General features: G+C 38.6%; 1 protein-coding gene across 2 annotated transcripts in view; it reads right to left on the bottom strand.

The window, feature by feature from the left end:
- GYS2 (glycogen synthase 2) overlaps positions 1-4,860 on the bottom strand; it is a 49,696-nt gene extending 44,836 nt beyond the window's left edge. The window contains exon 1 of one of the 2 annotated variants that reach the window (XM_080809951.1): positions 4,419-4,860. In XM_080809951.1, the coding sequence (XP_080666077.1) occupies positions 4,419-4,539 (121 nt within the window). In that variant the 5' untranslated portion in view covers positions 4,540-4,860. Of the gene's footprint in view, positions 1-4,352 lie in introns of both variants that reach the window. The other variant, XM_080809952.1, reaches the window with a different exon arrangement.
- Between the last annotated feature and the right edge of the window lie 13,466 nt (positions 4,861-18,326).

Genomic DNA, 18,326 nt, shown 5'->3' with positions numbered 1-18,326 from the left:
ACCGCGAATCCACGCCAGGCAAAGGGACCTCATCCCTACTTACTGTAATCCTGATCCATAACTCTCCCCCCCATACTTTCTGGTTTTGCATTTGAAAACAGAATCATGGAATTGCTCAAAGTGAAAGGCAGTATGAAAATGAATGACCCAACTTCCTCCTTTGATGAATACATTTTATGAAGAAATAATAATAACACCGACAGAGCGTTTACTAAATGCGAGGCCCTGTTCTAAGTGATTTACAGTTGGTATTTGTTTTAGTTTTCACAACACCATTATAGATACGTGCTATTATCACCTTTATTTTAAATGGGCAAACTGAGGCAGAGAGAGGCTATGAGACCGATCCAACATCAGGTAATGATGGAGTTGGGATTCCAGTCTAGGAAGTCTGACTCAAGAGTCCACAGGCTGTAGACAGCCAAACTGTACATAACTGTCTGGAGCAATATAGCGATGGATTTTTAAAAGCGGTGGGTGGGAGGGACAGAGGAAGAAAATGAGCAGTGTCGCAGAAAAACCAGTTATCTTAGGTCTTGGGGAAGGTGGAAGCCTTCCTATTCTGCCCTAGAGAAAAGCCATTTGGGAAGCAATACTTATGGGAAATCGGTTTTCATTTTGGCTCTTGGCACTTCCTGTTAATGAAAAGGAACCCAGGGCTTAGGGAACTAGTGAGCAGGTTCTCACATCCATCATGGAGGGTTTTGGAAATCTAATGAAGGCATTCAGTCCTTTTCCCCCAAAGAGGACTCACACATACCATTTTCAGATACAATTTTAAAGGTTTGCAAACACCTCGAAGCCCACTTTTCTCAAGGTCCCACCTTCAGAACCTCTGCCTCAGAAGAGCAGACTCACAATTATAATCAGTTTCTACCGCACCATTCTGACTGCAGTCTTCATGTTTTTCCATATGCTGTTCACACCAGGTGACCCAGACCTATGGTGTCTGGTTTGAGAAGGGAGAAAGTAGAAGTATTATATGTATTATATTACTTGCTGGCTTTGGGCGAAAATGAACTGTTTTTAATTTTTTTTTTTTTTTTTGAGAGAGAGAGAGAGAGCACATGAGAGCATACATGGTGAGGGGAGGGGCAGAGGGAGAAGGAGAGAGAACCCCAAGCTGATTCCAGGCCCAGTGCTTAGCCTTACGCAGGGCTAGATCTCACCACCCTGAGATCATGACCTGAGCTGAAATCAAGAGTTGGATGCTTAACAGACTGAGCCACCCAGGCACCCCTATTTTTAGTAAATTTTTAAAAAGAAGCATTCATTTAGCAACTACATTTCAGAGTTGTTCACATGTGTTAAATTACCAATCATTATTTGTGACAATATTCATTAAAGTCTTTTAATAAACTCAGATATCCTCAACGTAATAATTGGTCCATAGTCTACTATGATTTGGGCAGGTCTGTGGAGAAGAAATCATTGTAATGAGTCGCAAACAAAGGAAAAAGTGAACTTTTTTTCCTGATATTTGGGTAAAACTCTTCATCGTAGGCCAAGCAACAGTCTCTAACTCGTCTCTTACTTTCCTGCTATCCTCTCATGCAACTAGTAATAGTGTTTTTCAAAAACACACCAGACCACTTAGCACTCCCCACTACTTAGAACTTCCCATCATTAACCATAAACTTCACAAACTACCCCTGCTGGTCCTTCCCATCTGCAGCCACCCCTCCACTCCTTTCCCCTTTCTGAGCTTCCCTCAGATCTTTGAACAGAGTACACTCTATCACCTCTGCATATTGGCATATAGCCCTCCCTCAAAAAGAACACTGTCCCCTCTTTATCCCTGTTCCCTCATCCTTACCCAGTGGCTTTTCCTCCTCCAGGTGTCAGCTCAACTGTCCCTTCCCTACAGAGGTGTTTTTCCCTAACATCAATTTCAGTAGAAACCTCCCCTCCTCAGCCCCCAACGTGTAGTCTTTTTTTTTTTTTAATTCAATTAATCAACATACAGTGTATTACTAGTTTCAGAGGTAGAATTTAGTGATTCGTCAGTTCCATACAACACCCAGTGCTCATTCCATCACATGCCCTCCTCAATACCCATCACCCAATTACCCCATCCCTGCACTCTCCCCCCCTCCAGCAGCCCTCAGTTTGTTTCCTGTGGTTAAGAGTCTCTTATGGGTTCTCAATGTATATCTTAGAGCTCCTTCTCCTCTTATTCTTACTGTCATCACATTTGACTATAATTGCGTGTTCAATGTCTACCTACAAGTTTGTAAATTCTGGAAGACTGGGAATCAATTCCATGTTGTAAATCTCTATCTTCTTCATTTCCCAGTGCCTGAATCCTAATAAACATCTGATGAATTTTTACTGAATAATACATAAATGGCAATAATAAATGGATAAATGAATAAAAGCAATAAATGCCAAGGGTAATATGAACAAGTAGAAAGTGTTATTTTGAAGTCTGAGAATTAATATCCAGTAATTTAACTGTGACTCTCATTTTTATATTATACACGTATCTATTTTATACTGACAGAATTCTAGCAGAATGGGGTTTTTCTCCCTGTCAGAAATCTTTTGTTTTCTTGGATATGAATAGATTTCCTTACTGCCACAAAACATCATAAGATGGCTGGATCATAGTACATTTATTTCATTCATGAAGAAACTTGATATTCAGACAGTTTAAAGAATGTTTTTTCAAAGTCTTAGAAATCTATGGCCTTTGATTGCAAGTCCTATGTTCTTTCATCTATAGGACATTTCCTTAGACAATGATATTAATTTTTAATTCTTGTGGGTAGTAAAAAAGAGAAGTGACCTTGAAGAAGACCTAAATGCTAGTCCCAACCCTTCCATTTGCTTGATCATTTAATGCCTTAGTCATCCATTTCATCTTTGAAATAGAGGAGTTGGATTCTAAGATGCCACCTATCACTGCCATGAACTGCAGGGAAGTAAAAGTTCAAAGTAAATTTAAAAAAAAAAAAGCTATATGTATAGTATCAATGTATTATCAGGGATGAACACAATAATTGTCCATTTATATAAAACTTTCTAAAAGATACGACCGTAATAAGTATTAAAATAAAGACATGTTGGAGATGTTGTCAGCAGGGTAAAATTTTGTTGTTCCCTTCTCCACAAAAAAAAATTTCCTTTCCCTTGTAGGGGAAATGAAAGAAAATAGGTTTCAAAGGCAGTGAGGGCTGAAAGCAAAATGTATTCATTCCTTCATTCCAAAGAAAAAAATCCATTGAGCATTTTCTGTGCACCAGTCACCATTCTAGGCCCTGAGATCAGCCCACACAGGACCAGGATGTAAACCCCATGGGATAACAGTGCTCACCAGTGTATTCCTAGCACCAGCAGACAATGCTCCATTAATGTTTGCTGAATGGAGAGAAGAGGAAGAAAGAAGGAAGGAGAAGAACTCTGTTTAGGTGCTGGAACACACACAGAGGTCCTCTGAACTGATTCCTGGTGCTAAAGAATCCCCCCAATTTACCCACTGACAAGCTACATCCTTGAGTTCCTGCCTACTCTGTAGAGAAAAACGTTCTTTCAAGTCTTACTCTGGGATCTATGAATAACAAAGACGACTCTGTTCCCTGGAACTGTGGACATATTTAAACACCATAGGAAAAAGTACATTAGAAACAGCTCTTCATAAAACACTTCTCCATAATAAGGTTTCTGCTCTCTTTGTTTCCACCTCACTAAACTACAGAGTAGAAGACTGCTTTGTTCTCTCACATTCCTTCCTGCATTTGTACATAAGCAGGATTGATTTTCACTTGTGGGATTTCAAGGTTTTATGAATTTTATCAAAAAAAGATTTTATGAATTTTGTGACTATGTACATGTGAGAACTCTGAACACTTAGCATAAGGTGAAAATTAGAACAGATGCCAAATATAATTCCTCTAAGTTTGAAATACTCTCATTCTTCTTATAGGAGCTTGACGTAATGCCTTCTGAGCAGCTGCTAAGTTAAAACTAATTCCAAGCTAACTGTGAATTATTAGCAATATTACTAAGTATGTTACAGTATGTGACATTAAAGTTTGTCATTGGTCCCGATCGCATATGGTTCTCCTTAAAATAAAGTACATGGTTATGCTTCTTTGTTGAGAGAAATCATAAAACCGAAAAATGAAATATTAGCTCTCTATTCCTGTTTTGTCATAACCTGTATTTCAAATTTCAGCTTAAATGCACATTCCCTGGAAACGAGTAGTATTTTCAACATTCTCTCCCTCCAACACACAGCCACATCTAAGTTATAGCCTCCTGTCGAAACAGACAAGGTTAAACCTAACCAAAATTGACATTCAGTAAGTTTACATTTCTCCTCCCTGTCAATTCATTCTCACTAAAGTTACCTGTGATATCTTAATCTACATTCTTCACCAATCTGGCAAATAGCCGCCTTCCAGGGCAGTACAAACCTTTATTGGTTACTTCCCAAGCGACTTCAAAAAGCAATAAATCTTCCACAGGAAGTTCTTCAACTTCCCACTGAGGAAGCCCACTCAGGGATGTCACAGATAGAGATCGGCCTCGGAGCATTCTTTTTCCAGTCCTCTGAAGCTTTTCTGAATCCTTTATTCAATACACTGGGATCCCAGGATCGGTGTCCTGGGAGCTGTGTAGGTTCAAGGTGGAAGATCTCAGGCTTGGGGAACTTCTCATAGGTGTAAACCAGTCCAACAAAATCTAACGTGCTTCCCAGAGAACTCTCAGTTTAAGCAGGAATTCTCAGCTCCTCTTCACAGTCTTTCTGGGCAGGTGCAGGGAGGACAGTATCTCCAATCAGTATCAACCTGAGCAACTCAAGCACATGTAAAATCCTCGGGTTTGGGGCTTAGGCAAGCACACCTTCGGGTGGTGGCATCCTCATAGGCTGAGCATGACACAAATCCAGACCTTTAGCCCTTGTCCTTTTGACCAAACTCCTAGACTCATGCAGTCATCAGTGTTTATTTCATCACTTCCAAAGTGATCCAAGATTAGCAATTTCCCTTATTAAGTTTGCAGACCTCTTTAAATTCCATGAAGAATTTGGTGGGACCGTTTCTATGCTTTAAATCCTTTTAGATTTCCTAAGTATGCTTTTGGTTGCTGTTTCTAGAGCATTAAAAAAATTATTCGTAGTTACTATAGTCTACATTTGTAATCTAAATTTTAATGGTAGGCATAGATCTTGGTTCCCCTCCTCTTAATTAATTTTCTTAAAAATTTCCCTATGAAAATGTATAAATTCCAGTGTGTGTTTTGGTATAACATACAAAGAATTTAATCTTGACTGGTCAATGATAATTAAAAAAAAAAAACTGTTTTCAAAATTTAATCAGATCACCTGATGATTGTTTTACTCACTCTCACTCTATGACTCTGACTTTTTGAAATTCCTGGTCCTCAATTCTCATTCGGCGTTTTTGCCTCAAGTACCAGCATTCTCAGCAACACACCATCTCCTAATGACCCTCAAAGTAGACCTATGTGACTCTTTCGATCCTATAATTTCCAACAGGAAGATACCCTTTACCAATTCTTTTAAATAGTGAATGCCATTTTCAAAATTGCTCCTTTGAGTCAAGAAGAGGGAAATAAATGGAATCATCTGAGATCTGTTCACAGGATATATCCTCCTCTATCCATGTTATGTGGGTGAATCCTCTTCTTTCCTCTGTGTGTGTATGTGTGTGTGTGTATGAGAGAGAGAGAGAGAGGAGAAAGAGAGAAAGGGGGTAATTTCTGTAATAAGATTTGGAGAGGAATCAGAAAAAGAAAAATTATCTGCTTTCCATATTCCTGAATATTGTCCTCTAAAATTCCAGCAGAGGTCACTAGATACATTCAGAAAACCACACATTTGCTTTGACAGTGTGTAATCTTCTTATAAGTCTTTAGGATACTGAAGGCTTAATTAGCCTGCACCTGCATGTTCAGAGTCAGTTAATGTATTCACAGAACACCTACTATGTGCTGTTACTCCGGAAATGGAAAGTATTTTAATAAACAGTAAACAAGTGCCTGCCTTCATGCGAACAGGTAGACATTCATCACGTAAACAAATAAAAAATATTTCAGGTGCTGCTCTTTCTGAAGAAGAAAAACTGTAAAGTGATAGTGCCATTCAGTGAAATGAGTGCCTTGGCTGGGAGTGCTGGGAAGATCATTCAGAGAAAATGATATTTGAATTGAGACACAAAGGATGAATAAGAGGCAACCCTAAAAATCTGCATGAAAAGGGAAACCTAGCATCTTGTTGGTAGAAATGCAAACCAGTGTAGCCACTATGGAAACGGTATGGAGTTTCTCCAAAAATTAAAAGTAATACTACAGTGTGATCCAGCAATTCTGCTTCTGGGTATTTATTTATCTGAAGGAAATGAAGGCACTAACTCAAAAAGAGATCCGCACTCCTGAGTCATTGCGGCATTCTTTGCAACAGCCAAGACTAAAGATATGTTTGCAGGATTTGGATGTGCACCACATGAACGTTTAACCTCTGGAAATGCAACTATATCAGCTAGACAAAGAGAAAATAAAAAGAACAAGAGAGAACAATTTAAATAGCTTTTGAGAACCCATGTAAAGAGGAGAGAGGATGCCCCAGATGGGGAGAAACTAGGAAACGACAGTTCCTACATTTGGTTTTCCAGTCTGAGTATCTCACTGGCTGAACGTGTTTGAGGCTTTTATGTTGTTGTTTTTCTGGGTTTTTGTTTTGTTTTGTTTTGTTTTAAGATTTTGTTTATTTGAGAGAGAGAGAACAAGCAGGAAGGAGGGGCAGAGGGAGAGAGAGAGAGAGAGAGAAGCAGACTCCCTGCTGAGCAGGGAGCACAATGCAAGGCTCTGATCCCGGGACCCAGGGATCATGACCTGTGCCAAAGGCAGTTGCTTAACAAACTGAGCCACCCAGGCACCCTGTGTCTGAGGTTTGACATACATTTTCCCATTTGTATGACAGCTACAGATCCCAACCTAAGTAAAAATATCTCCAATATACTCTATGCAAGGGGTGCCAGGGTGGCTCAGTGGGTTGAGCCTCTGCCTTCAGCTCAGGTCATGATCTCAGGGTCCTGGAATCAAGCCCCGCGTCAGGCTCTCTGCTTGGCAGGGAGCCTGCTTCCCCCTCCCTCTCTCTCTGCCTGCCACTTTGCCCACTTGTGATCTCTCTCTGTCAAATAAATGAATAAAATCTTTTAAAAAAAGTTTATACTCTATGCAAAAGATGGTAACAACTTGCACTAAGTAATAGCAGTGAATTTAGAGAGAAGTGAGTAATGGGATATGTGTTAACAATTGGCACTTCCTGGAATTGATGGGGTGTGGAAAAGTGAGGGTAGTTTGGTACCTATCAAACAAAGTAGTTGGTCATGTAGTGCACTGAAATAAGAAATATGAGGAGGAAGAATGGATTTACTTGAGACATTCGATAGTGACTTCCATTTTAGACATGGTGAGTTTGGGATACCAGCCAGATGCAGAAAGTTAGATATTTCTGCCTACTCAGAGGCTCAGATGAGAAGTCTGGGACTTGGATAGTAACTAAAACCATGGGAGTAGTGAGATCTCAGGAAGAGGGAGTACAGAGTGGGTAGGGTAAACTGACTTGGAAGGATAGGGTATATTGCTCCAGAAAGATCAACTCTTATGGCAAAGGCAAGGATATGGTGCCATAGGTTTTATTTGGTATGGACAATACAACACAAAAGGTATAGTGTTTCTCAACAAGGGAGATTTCACATAAAACTTTAGATCTCTATTTTTTCTTGAAAACAAAATCTAAACCCTATTTTCCTACCTGTATGGCAAAAATCTGCTGGAACTGGGTAAATCTGTCCTTTTAGCTGCCACTTTAGTCACCTTAGTTTCTTGGGGCTACATCACTCATTTACACTGTCACACCTCTAGAAATACAAGAATCTTGACTTTTAATTTTTTTCTGTGTACATTTGCAGTTGGTGACCAGGAAGTGGTCAAAGAAAGAGGAAATAATTATCCTTAAATTAACATTGTATCCAAATGGACAATCCCTGTGGGAGGAGCAAGATGACAGAGGAGTAGGAGACCTCCTGGTCCCAGGAATTCAGCTAGATAGCTATCAAACCATTCTGAACACCTACAATCTCAACCGGAGATCGAAGAGAAGAATAGAAACAATTCTATGAGCTGAAAGGCAACCACTTTCTGGAAGGTAGGACATGCAGAGAAAAGAATCCGAGGTGATATTTGGGAAGATAGACCATGGGGAAAGGGAGCCTCTGTCAGCCACTTAACTGGCAAGTGAGAGAGGAGCAGAGCACAAAGTCAGAACTTTTGGAAGTCTGCTCCCCTGAGGGATGTCACTCTGGTGGCTAAGCAGGGGGTGGAATACTCGCTGGGTCCAGTGGTCTCGGGGTCACAGAAAGACGAGGGGTCTCTGAGTGTGGCAGAGCTCTCAGGTATCAGAGCAGGGAAGCCAACTACAGAGATGGAGCAGAGGAAGGGCTCTCAACTTGGGGTTACCTTAAACCATGATACGAGGCACAGACAGGCCACTACTCTTAGAGGAGGGGCCCAACAAAGGATGGATCTGGGGAGACTCACCTTCCTCCCCCCAGGTGCAGCAGCATAGGAGCACTTGGCAGGAATCTGCTGGGTTTGGAGACTCCAAACAGGGCCATGTGCCAGAGATAGAAATGGTCGGTCACAGGCTGGGTGATCTTGGAGCATGGCCAGAGACCAGGGAGATAGAAGGGATTGACTACTTTTCTCTGAGGGCTCACTGAAGAGTGGGGCCCTGAGTTATCTCCTCTGGGCTGGAGATTGGGAGGCTGCCATCTTCATTCCCATCCTCCAAAGCTGTATGGAAAGCGTTCAGGGAACAAAAGCTCCTAAGAGCAAACCCGAACAGATTACTTAGCCTGGCCTGTGGCAAGGGTGGTGCAATTCCACCTCAGGCAAAGACATTTGAGAATCACTGCAACAGGTGCCTTCCCTAGATCAGCAAGAATATCCAGCCAAGACCAAGTTCACCAATTAATGAGAACTGCAGAACTCTAGAGCTAGAGGAAAGCAACACATAAAATTCATGGCTTTTCCCCCATAATCCTTTAGTCTTTCAAAGTTAAATTTTTAAAATTTTCATTTTTTTCTATTTTTTTGAAATTTTCCTCTTTCCTACTTTAACCTATTTTAACTATTTTATCTTATCAACCCTTGTTAAAAATCTTTTTAAATTTTCATTGTTATAGTCATATTCTGTCCCTTCATTGTATTTAACCTTATTTTTTGTATACATGTAAGTTTTTCTTTAAAATTTTGGGATACAGTTTCTTCTAATAGACCGAAATATACCCTCAACCCAGCATATGGCTTTGTTCTAGGCTCCAACCTGATCACATTCTCTCCTTTTTTTTCTTTTTTCAACAAATTTATCTTATCAATTCCCTTTTTAAAAGCTTTTACAAGTTTCATCTTTACAGTCATATTCCATCCCTTCATTGTGTTTACCTTTATTTTTGTATATATCTAAGTTTTTCTTTCTTTAAAATTTTGGGAGGCAGTTTCTTCTAACAGACCAAAATACACCCCAAATCAAGTGTACGGCTCTCTTTATTCACCAGTCTAATATATATAATTTTTTTCCCCTCCATTCTTCTCCCCCTGGTTTCAGATCTCTTCCGATTTGGTTAGTGTATATTTTTCTCAGGTTGTTATTACCCTTTTAGTATTTTGTTCTCTAATTCGTTGATTCTTCTCTGGACAAAAAAACAAGGTGGAAAAACTCATCTCAAAGAAAAGAACAAGAGGCAGTAACAAAGGTTAGGGACCTAATCAATACAGACATTAGTAAAATGTCAGAGCTAGAGCTCAGAATGATGATTATAAAGATGTTTGTTGAGCTTGAAAAAAGCATGGGAGATACTAGAGAATCCCGTACTGGAGAAATAAAATTCCTCTCTGGAGAAACAAAAGAACTAAAATCTAAACAAGCTGAAATCAAGAAAGCTATTAATGAGATGCAATAAAAGATGGAGGCTCTTACTGCTAGGATAAATGAGGCAGAAGAGAGAACTAGTGAAATATAAGACCAAATGATGGAGAAAAAAGAAGCTGAAAAAAAGAGAGATAAACAACTATTGGACCATGAAGTAAGAATTCAAGAGATAAGTGATACCATAAGATGAAACAATATTAGAATAATTGGGATCCCAGATAGAAGAAGAAAGAGAGAGAGGGGCAGAAGGTATATTGGAGCAAATTATCTTACACTATTTCCCTAATATGGCAAGGGGAACAAGCATGAAAATCCAGGAGGCATAGAGAACCCACCTCAAAAATCAATAAAAATAGGTCAACATCCCATCATCTAAAAGTAAAACTTACAAGTCTCAGTGACAAGGAGAAAATCCTGAAAGCAGCTAGGGTCAAGAGTCCGTAACCTACAATAGTAGAAATATTAGATTGGCAGCAGACCTATCCACAGAGACCTGGCAGGCCAGAATGGACTGGCATGATATATTCAGAGCACTAAATGAGAAAAATATGCAGCCAAGAAGACTATATCCTGCTGGGCTATCACTGAAAATAGAAGGAGAGATAAAAAGCTGCCAGGACAAACAAAAATTAAAAGAATTTGTAAACACCAATCCAGCCCTCCAGGAAATATTGAAAGGGGTTCTCTAAGCAAAGAGAGAGGCTAAAAGTAACAGATCAGAAAGGAACAGAGAAAATATACATAAACAGCACCTTACAAGGTGACACCTTACAAATTCATATCTTTCAAGAGTTACCCTGAATGGAAATAGACTAAATGCTCCAATCAAAAGACACAGGGTATCAGATAAAAAGACAAGACCCATCAATATGCTGTCTATAAGAGACTCATTTCAGACCCAAAGACACCTCCAGATTGAAAGGAGGTGGAAAACAATTTAGCAGGAGGAATTTGAACAATTAGGAGGTAGAAAACAATTTGCCATGCTAATGGACATCTAAAGAAAGCTGGGGTGGCAATTCTTACCTCAGATAAATTAGATTTTAAGCCAAAGACTATAGTAAGAGATGAATAAGGACACTATAATATACTTAAATGGTCTGTCCAACAAAAAGATCTAACAATTTTAAATAGCTACGCCCCTAACATGGGAGGAGCCAATTATATAAACCAATTAACAAAATCAAAGAAACACGTTGACAATAATACAATAATTGTAGGGGACTTTAACACCCCCTTCACTGAAATGGACAGATCATCTAAGCAAAAGATCAACGAGGAAATAAAGGCTTTTTTTTTTTTAAGATTTTATTTATTTATTTATTTATTTGATAGACAGAGATCACAAGTAGGCAGAGAGGCAGACAGAGAGAGAGGAGGAAGCAGGCTCCCCATGGAGCAGAGAGCCTGATGTGGAGCTCCATCCCAGGACCCTGGGATCATGACCTGAGCTGAAGGCAGAGAGGCTTTAACCCACTGAGCCACCCAAGCGCCCGGAAATAAAGGCTTTAAATGACACACTGGACCAGATGGACATACAGATATATTTAAAACATTCCATCCCAAAGCAACAGAATACACATTCTTCTCCAGTACACATGGAACATTCTCCAGAATAGATCACATCCTGGGTCACAAATCAGGTTTCAACCAGTACCAAAAGACTGGGATCATTCCCTGTGTATTTTCAGAACACAGTGTTTTGAAACTAGAACTCAACCACAAGAAGACAGTTGGAAAGAACTCCAATACATGAAGGCTAAAGAGCATCCTACTAAAGAATGAAGGGGTCAACCAGGAAACTTAAGAAGTGAAAAAATTCATGGAAACAAATGATAATGAAACACAACTGTTTGAAATCTTTGGGACACAGCAAAAGCAATCCTGAGAGGAAAGTACACAGCAATACAAGCCTTTCTCAAGAAACAAGAAAGTTCTCAACTACACAAACTCACTGTACAGCTAAAGCAGCTGGAGAAAGAACAGCAAAGAAAGCCTAAACCCAGCAGGAGAAGAGAAGTAATAAAGATCAGAGCAGAAAGCAATGAAATAGAAACCAGAAGAACAGTAGAATAAATCAATGAAACTAGGAGCTGGTTCCTTGAAAGAATTAATAAGATTGATAAACCCGTAGCCAGACTTCTAACAAGAAAAGAGGAATGACCCAAATAAATAAAATCATGAATGAAAGAGGAGAGATCACAACCAACACCAAAGAAATACAAACAATTATAAGAACATGTTATGAGCAACTATACACCAGCAAATTTGACAATCTGGAAGAAATGGATGCATTCCTAGAAACATATAAACTTCCAAAACTGAACCAGGAAGAAATAGAAAACCTGAACAGATCCCAAACCAGGAAGGAGATTGAAGAAGTAATCAAAAATCTCCCAAAAATCAATAGCCCAGGTCCAGATGGTTTCCCAGGGGTATTCTACCAAACATTTATTTTATTTTTTTTTTAAGATTTTATGTATTTATTTGACAAAGAGAGAGAGAGACAGCAAGAGAAGGAATACAAGCAAGGGGAGTGGGAGAGGGAGAAGCAGGTTTCCTGCCAAACAGGGAGCCCCATGCAGAATGACCTAAGCCAAAGGCAGATGCTTAATGACTGAGCCACCCAGATGCCCCTCCACCAAACATTTAAGAATAATTAATACCTATTCTCCTGAAACTGATCCAAAATATAGAAATGGAAGGAAAACTTCCAAACTCATTTTATGAAGCCAGCATTACCTTGATCTCAAAACCAGACAAAGACCCCATCAAAAAGGAGAATTACTGACCAGAATCCCTAATAAACACAGATGTGAAAATTCTCACCAAAATACTAGCCAATAGGATCCAATACTACATTAAAAGGATCATTCACCATGACCAAGTGGGATTTATTCCTGTGCTGTTAGGTTGGTTCAACATCTGCAAGTCAATCAATGTGACACAATACATTAATAAAAGAAAGAACAAGAACCATGTGGTACTCTCAATAGATGCTGAAAAAGCATTTGACAAAGTACAGCATCCTTTCCTGATCAAAACTCTTCACAGTGTATGGATAGAGGGTACATACCTCAATATCATAAAAGCCATCTATGAAAAACCCACAGTGAATATCATTCTCAAAGGTGAAAAACTGAGAGCTTTTCCCCTAAGGTCAGGAACACGGCAGGGCTGTCCACCATCACCACTGCTATTCAACATAGTACTAGAAGTCCTAGCCTCAGCAATCAGACAACAAAAGGAAATAAAAGGCATCTGAATCAGCAAAGAAGAAGTGCAACTCTCACTCTTTGCAGATGATATACTTTATGTGGAAAACCCAAAGACTCCACTCCAAAACTACTAGAACTCATACAGGAATTCAGTAAAGTGTGAGGATATAAAATCAATGCACAGAAATCAGTTGCATTTCTATACACCAATAACAAGACAGAAGAAAGAGAAATTAAGGCATCGATCCCATTTACAATTGCCCCCCAAACCATAGGATACCTAGGAAAAAAACTAACCAAAGAGGCAAAGAATCTGTACTCAGAAAACTATAGAGTACTGATGAAAGAAATTGAGGAAGACACAAAGAAATGGAAAAATTTCCCATGCTCATGGATTGGAAGAACAAATATTGTGAAAATGTCTATGCTACCTAGAGCAATCTACACATTTAATGCAATCTCTATTAAAATACCATCCATTTTTTTTCAAAGAAATGGAACAAATAATCCTAAAATTTATATGGAACCAGAAAAAAACCTGAATAATCAGAGGAATGTTGAAAAAGAAAACCAAGGTTGGTGGCATCACAATTCCAGACTTCAGGTTATATTACAAAGCTATAATCAAGACAGTATGGTACTGACACAAACACAGGCACATAGATCAAAAGATATAGAGAGCCCAGAAATGGACCTTCAACTCTATGGTCAGCTAATCTTTGACAAAGCAGGAAGGAATGTCTAATGGAAAAAAGACAGTCTCTTCAACAAAAGGTGTTGGGAAAACTGGACAGCCAGAGGCAGAAGAATGAAACTGGACCATTTCCTTACACCACACACAAAAATAGACTCAAAATGAAAAAAAATTCCTCAATGTGAGATAGGAATCCATCCAAATCCTTGAGGAGAACACAGGCAGTAACCTCTTTGACCTCAGCCACAGCAACTTCTTTCTAGAAACATCACCAAAGGCAAACAAAGCAAGGGCAAAATAGAACTATTGGGAGTTCATCAAGATCAAAAGCTTTTGCACAGCAAAGGAAACAGTTAACAAAACTAAAAGACAACCAACAGCATGGGAGAAGATATTTGCAAATGACATATCAGATAAAGGGCTAGTATCCAAAATCTATAAAGAACTTAATCAAACTCAACACCCAAAATACAAATAATCCAATCAAGAAATGGGCAGAAGGCATGAACAGACATTTCTGCAAAGAAGACATCTAGATGGCCACAGACACATTTAAAAAAATGCTCAACATCACTCGATGTTAGGGAAATACAAATCAAAACCACAGTGAGATACCACCTCAAGCCAGTCAGAATGGCTAAAATTAACAAGTCAGGAAAAGACAGGTGTCAGTGAGGATGCAGAGAAAGGGGAATCCTCCTACACTGTTGGTGGGAATGCAAGCTGGGGCAGCCACTCTGGAAAACAGTATGGAGATTCCTCAAAAGTTGAAAATAGAACTACCTTATGACCCAGCAATTGCACCACTGGGTATTTACCCTAAAGATACAAATGTAGTGATCGGAATGGGCATGTGCACCCAAATATTATAGTAGCAATATCTACAATAACCAAACAATGGAAAGAGCCTAAATGTCCATCAACAGATGAATGGATAAAGAAGAGGTGGTATATATCTACAATGGAATACTATGCAGTCACAAAAAACCCTAAAATCTTGCGATTTGCAACAATGTGGATGGAACTAGAGGGTATTGTGCTGAGTGAAATAAGTCAATTAGAGAAAGACAATTATCATGTAATCTCACTGATATGAGGAATTTGAGAAACAAGACAGAGGATCATAGGGGAAGGCAGGGGAAAATGAAACAAGACAAAACCAGAGAAGGAGAAAATCACAAGAGACTCTTAATGTTGGGAAACAAACTGAGGGCTGCTGGAGGGGAGGGTGGTGGGAGGGATAGGGTGGCTGAGTGATGGACACTGGGGAGGGTATGTGCTATAGTGAATGCTGTGAATTGTGTAAGACCAATGATTCACAGACTTGTACCCCTGAACCAAATAATACATTAGATGTTAATATAAATAAATAAATAAATAAATAAATAGCCCCCACCTATCATACTGAAGACAATGAGCGGGATTTTTGACCTTCACTGCTGAGATTATTTCAGAGGCAGAGTTAATGGAGTCTTACTCAAACACCCAGGACTTACTTTTGAAATAGACCTTTGCTTTACTGGGCCCTCTTCTCTGGTTTTATTTTAAACTCTTCTTTCACTGAATAGAGTATAAAAGATGAAGAGATTCAGAAGAGCAGCTTTAGCCCCTGTGAATAAGGAGGTGAAAGAATGCAATTTTGAGCAAAAGATAAGGCAGAGATTTCTCTCTGGAAAGAGTTAGTCACCCTGAAAAGTTCAATCACATTTTGTGATGTTTTCGTCAATGTACACCCATCCTCCATTTTCCCATTAAATTTTCAATAAAATCAATATGACTATTTTTTAAAATCAGTTAAAAAATTAGAATCTAGAACAAAGGTATGTGAAGATAAGAGCAAGACTGCCAAGAACAGAAGCCAAATGCTGTCTGTTTACCAGAAGACTGTTAGAGAGGTAGCATAGTGAAATTGATAAAAATAAGGGCTTCGGAGTTGGGGTCTTCTCAGTGAGAACTGGATTACTTACTAGCCTGTAAAGCAGGGGTGATCATACTTACCTCATGAGGATGTTGTGAGGGTTCGAGAAGAGAATGTTTGCATGTCCCTTCTACAGTGTCTCTCAAATCCTGCTTCTCGGAAGGCAGAGACTGCAGTGTAGACCCATGAGGCTGACTAATGGCAGCCCAGCTCAAGCTAACCTGCCTCCTGCTGGGTCTCAACTCAGAAGACCATTCGCTGGCTGTCATTAGACTCCCTTTTCTCTAACCTCTACTTAGATGCAGGGACACTGGTGTAGAAGTTAGAATATCAAGAACAGGCTTACTTTTCTTTTCCATCACATTCAGCATGTAAACTATTGCCAAATATTTTTACATAGTGATTTCATATTAAACACGGGTATATATACTATGCAGAAGCTTATCAAACATACATGTATATAATGTTAATGCTAAATATGACAAGGATAACAAGTCAAATAATGTATGTGATGGTGTTAAATTATTTTCCTTCCAAAATGGTATCATGAAAACAGTTGATTTAGTAATATTTACTTGTTTTTTAAAATATAATGGAAGAAACTCTAAGGGTAGTAGGGCCATTGCACTAAGTCAGTTTCTGTTGGGTTATCATGAATGTTCATCAGATGTCTCCTTGAGATTCTGTATTTTTCTATTTAGCTCTATCAACCTTATGAATTTCCATTTTTGTCTGTAGAAGGCATAAACGCTTATTCTCAGTAGACACAAATCCTTGGATGTGATGGTGTCAGAACAAAAGGAAGAGTTATAATAGTCCCAGACATCTAATATAAACACCTAGACCTAACACAAAACACCTAGACCTAATATAAACACAATTCTGTGAGAAAACGAGGTTGTAAAATTTAAGATTAGATTACATTCACATTTAACGTTTTTTTAAAAACTTCTCTCTCATGAGACCAATTTAGTGTGATTTCTCAAGTGCTACACTCACTAGAGAAATATTACTTTATGTAGTTGGCAATTTCACTTGCACTTTGACTAGAAAACAAGTTGTTCTTGTAACCCTGAAGTAGTTCCCAAGGAATGCCATTAATAACATGAACAATTTTTTAAAGATTTCTTTATTTCTTTATTTATTTCTAGAACATGCATGGAATGGGGGAGAACAGAGGAAAAGGGACAGAGAATCTCAAGCAGTTTCCACACTGAACGCGGAGCCTAACTCGGGGCTCGATCCCAACCAACTGAGCCACCCAGGCGCCCCATAATATGAACAAGTTTTAAGCATTTCACTGAAGCATAATCTACACAGCAAAAGCAAATGATAATTCCATTATTAATTTCTAGTTTCTTGTTTGCAAGGAATGCTGAAAGCCCTTAGCTAGTTGTGGTTGAAAGAAAAGTCTTCTGATCATTTCTGCATCATCTTTTGAGATGCCCAAGTTTTACTGATGCTTTCTTTAATGCTCCTTGGCAATCTGTCTCATGATAACTCTCTACTGGGGCTCACTACATCTCAAGAACCCATTTCTCTCTGTTGCCTCTGTTGTCACCATGGTCCATTTATAACCTGTTAAATGCCTTAGCCTTCTCACGCCTCCTAACTAGGCTCCCCACATTAAGCTGGCCCTTCCTCCTGCCACAAACACATACAATCCATTTTCCATGTAGCAGCTGACGTGATCATTTTAATAGGAAACTAGGACCATGTTCCTATTGTACTTTTAATGCTTCATCTAATTCTATTGCACTAGGATAAATCCACCACCACCAAAACAACCACCCTCTCTTCAAACCTTTCACTCCACCAAAGCAAAAACAAAAGCATCCATTCATTCAGATTCTGCTTCGAGTTCAAGTAATTTCATATTGGGAAGGACAGATATTGTTATCATGTTGTTTTTTCACCCAGGAATATGAAGTATGTCTGTGTTCAGCCTTTTCATCAGCATATTTTATAACATGAAGCTATTTTATTATAATCTATAATAGCATTTTATAATATTTATTATTTATATTATTTATAATAGTATTTTTATAATTTTTTCACTTGAGATTTTAGTTTTGTTTTACTTTCCTTATTTAATTTATTCATACATATTTTAAAGACTTTATCATTAGTGTGATATAAGTGAAATAAGATTTTTTTCACTTCCATTTTGAATTTTTCTAGTATAAAAGAAAGCCATTGATGTTTATATAGTTATCTTGTATCTGCCATCTTATTATATTGTCTCATAGCACTGATAGGTTTTTTTAATGGTGTTTCCTTTTTTTTAGGTAGGCAAGCATCTAAAAATAGTAATTCTTTCCCAGTATTTTTAACCCATTTCCTTTTTGTTTGGTTGCAAAAGCTAGAATATACCAAGCATTGCCAAATAGCAATGACAAGCAACTATAATGTTTTCCTGACTTTAATGACATTACTCTTGGTATTTTAATACAATATTTGCTATTGACATCTGAAATACAGCCTTTCTCATATTCAGTAAATTTTCTTAATTTTGTCTCTTTTTTTTTTTTTACT

The sequence above is a fragment of the Martes martes genome (genome assembly GCF_963455335.1).
Source record: "Martes martes genome assembly, chromosome: 8".
Lineage (NCBI taxonomy): Eukaryota > Metazoa > Chordata > Mammalia > Carnivora > Mustelidae > Martes > Martes martes.
The sequence above is the reverse complement of the archived record's forward strand: the minus strand, read 5'-3'. Positions and strand labels throughout refer to the sequence as shown.